The 3,340-nt window shown below is 45.6% G+C and overlaps 1 protein-coding gene across 1 annotated transcript; it reads left to right on the forward strand.

The window, feature by feature from the left end:
- The first annotated feature begins 305 nt into the window (after window positions 1–305).
- Window positions 306–1,211, forward strand: LOC130934770 (uncharacterized). The gene has a single exon (XM_057864307.1). It carries the CDS (start codon window positions 306–308, stop codon window positions 1,209–1,211), a length of 906 nt encoding a protein of 301 aa, XP_057720290.1.
- Window positions 1,212–3,340: the final 2,129 nt, after the last annotated feature.

The raw sequence follows: 3,340 nt of genomic DNA on the forward strand, positions 1-3,340 counted from the left end.
ACCCTGACTACTCTCAGTCTCCTGAGAGTCGGGGAAGAACCTCCCACCGAAGTAGTCGCTACCGACGTACTTCTGTCCCGAGATCGGAATCAAGGAATAGCCGGGAGAATGTTGAATACCTCAGGAGACGAAATGACACAATCATTTACCCCCGGGACAAACGGGCGTGCGTCACGAGACGACACCGCGAAAACGGAGAAGAGAGGCCTGGGGGAACACGGCGACCCGTCATTATGGGCGTCACTCCATTCCACCATTCTATCCTCGAGGTCCGGTTGCCAAATCACTTTGACAAACTAACGGACATGAGGTATGACGGGACACAAGACCCGCAGGAGCACCTCACGGCCTTTGAGGCCCGAATGAACCTCGAGGGAGTGGGAGACGAAGTAAGGTGCCGCGCCTTCCCGGTCACCTTGGCAGGCCCTGTGATACGGTGGTTCAATAGCCTCCCGCAGGGCTCCGTAGCCAGTTTCTCGGACATCAGCAGCGCCTTCTTAGCACGATTCACCACCAGAATCGCGAAGGCCAAACACCTGATCAATCTGCTTGGCGTCACTCAGAAAGCCGACGAGACGACCAGAAAGTACCTAGATCGCTTCAATGATGAATGCTTGGAAATCGAGGGGTTAACAGATTCGGTGGCGAGTCTCTGCCTGACGAACGGACTTCTTAACGAGGACTTCAGAAAGTATCTCACCACGAGACCGGTCTGGACGATGCAAGAGATCCAAACGGTAGCCCGCGAATACATTAATGATGAGGAAGTCAGCCGAGTTGTGGCTGCCAACAAGCGGCAGCCCTCCTACACTCAGCCCAGGCAACATGGCAACGGAGAAAGACAGAAGGAGCACGCCAGAGACGGCGGCCCAAGCAGGACACCTAGACCGTTTCCTCGTGTGGGGAAGTTCACCAACTACACTCCCCTCACTCTCCCCATCATAGAGGTCTACCAACAGATAGTTGAGAAGGAAATCTTGTCAAAACCCCGTCCACTGAAGGACCGCACTGGCGGTAACAAGAGCCTTTACTGCGATTACCATAAGGGCTACGAACACAAAACGCATGACTATTTCGACCTAAAAGATGCGCTGGAACAAGCAATTAGGGATGAGAAACTAGCTGAATTCTCCCACCTCATCAGGGAACCGAGGAGACGGGGTCGCGACCAAGATGGGGAAGACAAGTCCCGAACGGCGAAGCGGCGATAAGAGCCAAGGGACGAGGACCACAGTCTTACCATAGTAAATGTAGTGACCACAAGGAACACGGTTCTAAGATCAAGATCAGCACACAAGAAAGACACCAAAGTCCTGGTGATCTCCTCCTCACCCTCATAAAGCTCCAAAAGGGACCTGTCCATTTCCTTTGGACCAGAAAACCAATGGTTCAACGAGATCCTGGAAAGCCCCCCATGGTCATTACGGCTCGGGTGGGAACCGGCCTCGTCAAACGGATTCTTATAGACACAGGGGCAGACTCGAACATTATGTTTCGCAACGTCTTCGACGCATTAGGACTACGGGACGCCGACCTGACGACTCACCAACACGGCGTCGTGGGACTAGGCGATCACTTCATCAAGCCAGACGGAATAATCTCCCTACCGGTTTTCATGAGAGGAGAACAGGGACGGAGATCGGTTATGGCCGAGTTCGATGTTCTGTGAGACTCCACGGCCTACAACATCATCTTAGGAAGGAAGACCATCAACGAGGTCGGCGCAGTGATCAGCACAAAACTACTAGTGATGAAGTTTGTCATGCACAACGGATCTGTGGGGTCCATAAAAAGAGAGTTGAAAACAGTGGTCGCTAGCGATAATGCCAGTCTCTCCTTGAGAAGAAAGTCCAAAGAAGTATCGGGAGTGTTCCTCGCCGACCTGGATACCCGGGTCGACGACAACCGTAGGCCAGAACCAGAGGGAGAAAGGAAAAGCTTGAGACTCTCTTGCTTTATCTTGGTGCTTTGTGACCTGTTTAACATTAATTGAAATGTTTTGTTCCACACACAAGGTAGTGCTTTAGTCCTTCCTAACTCATTATCCTTTGTTTTTGTGCTTCATCATCATTGAGTTAGGTTGGGACCAAATGCCCTCATGCTTATCACTACTCTTGTTTGTGTCAATTCTTATTTGATCTTGATGCTCAAAATGTTTTTCATGCTTTAACTTTACTCTTGCATCAAGTATCATTGATATGCCATTAGCTTATATTGTTTTTTCACTTACATGTGTAGCTACCATGTAGTAGCGAACCATACCTTTATTTGGCATTAGCCCCTGCCTATGTTCTATTTGCTTCGATATCTTTGTTATAGGCCTAATATTCCTTTCCTTTTCTATCCTTTTAGGTTGGCCACCAAGGAGGGAGAAATGAAAAGCTTTCAAAGGGGGCAACAAACAAGTCATCCGCACAACCTTTTGAAGGAGCTCATCAATTGTAGCAACCCGTCCACCTTGCTCTTCTTTGCATGCACCGAGGACGATGCAATCTTCAAGTGTGGGGAGGTCGTTCAACCGATCTCCATGGGTAACAATTTCCTTTTCAACACCAATTCTTAGTTTTCTTTGTTAGATTAGTTATTGCATTGCATGATAGGTTGCATGTTAGTTAGAATTTGTACATATTTTACCACTTCTCTTTCTTATTAGGACCACTTGGTTATGGTGATAATTTCTTTTCCAAGAAACTGTTTTAGGGCACCCTACCAATTTGAAAAAGAAAATTTGTGGAACTTGCTTGAAAGAATTTATTTTGGAACATGGTTTTTGAGCTAAGAACACAAGCTTGTGAGATTTGAGCCTAATGGTGTGGTTACATCTTATAACCACTTATTTTCCTTCTTGTGTGTAATTGTTCTCTTTCTATGATTGTAATTTTTGATTTGTTTGAATCTATATGTCCCATTATTCATTTTATTCATGCATTTATATGATTGAGGCCATCATTTCATTAGCTCACTTACCCAAATGGCCTTACCTTTTATCTTCCTTTGTTAGCCAACTTTGAGCCTACGCTTAACCCACTTATTCTTATTTTAGCACATTACAAGCCTTAAAGCGGAAAACAATGAATGTCCTTTATTTGGATCTTTGATTGGCTTAGGCTAGTGAGTGTGAGTGTCATCCAAGAGTGGGAAAACTTTGGGACATTGGTTGGGATAAAAGGGTGTTTGTGTTTTGTATTTTTATATTGGGGAATTGGTACATACTTATGTATTGATTAAATGTATAGACCTTATGCATTGATGTTCTTGTGTATAGTTTGAAAGAAAAAGAAAAAAATGAAAAGAAAAAAAGAAATAAAAGTGAAAAAGAAAAAAAAGAAAAGAAAAGAAA

This window comes from Arachis stenosperma, chromosome 6, assembly GCF_014773155.1.
Source record: "Arachis stenosperma cultivar V10309 chromosome 6, arast.V10309.gnm1.PFL2, whole genome shotgun sequence".
Taxonomy (NCBI): domain Eukaryota; kingdom Viridiplantae; phylum Streptophyta; class Magnoliopsida; order Fabales; family Fabaceae; genus Arachis; species Arachis stenosperma.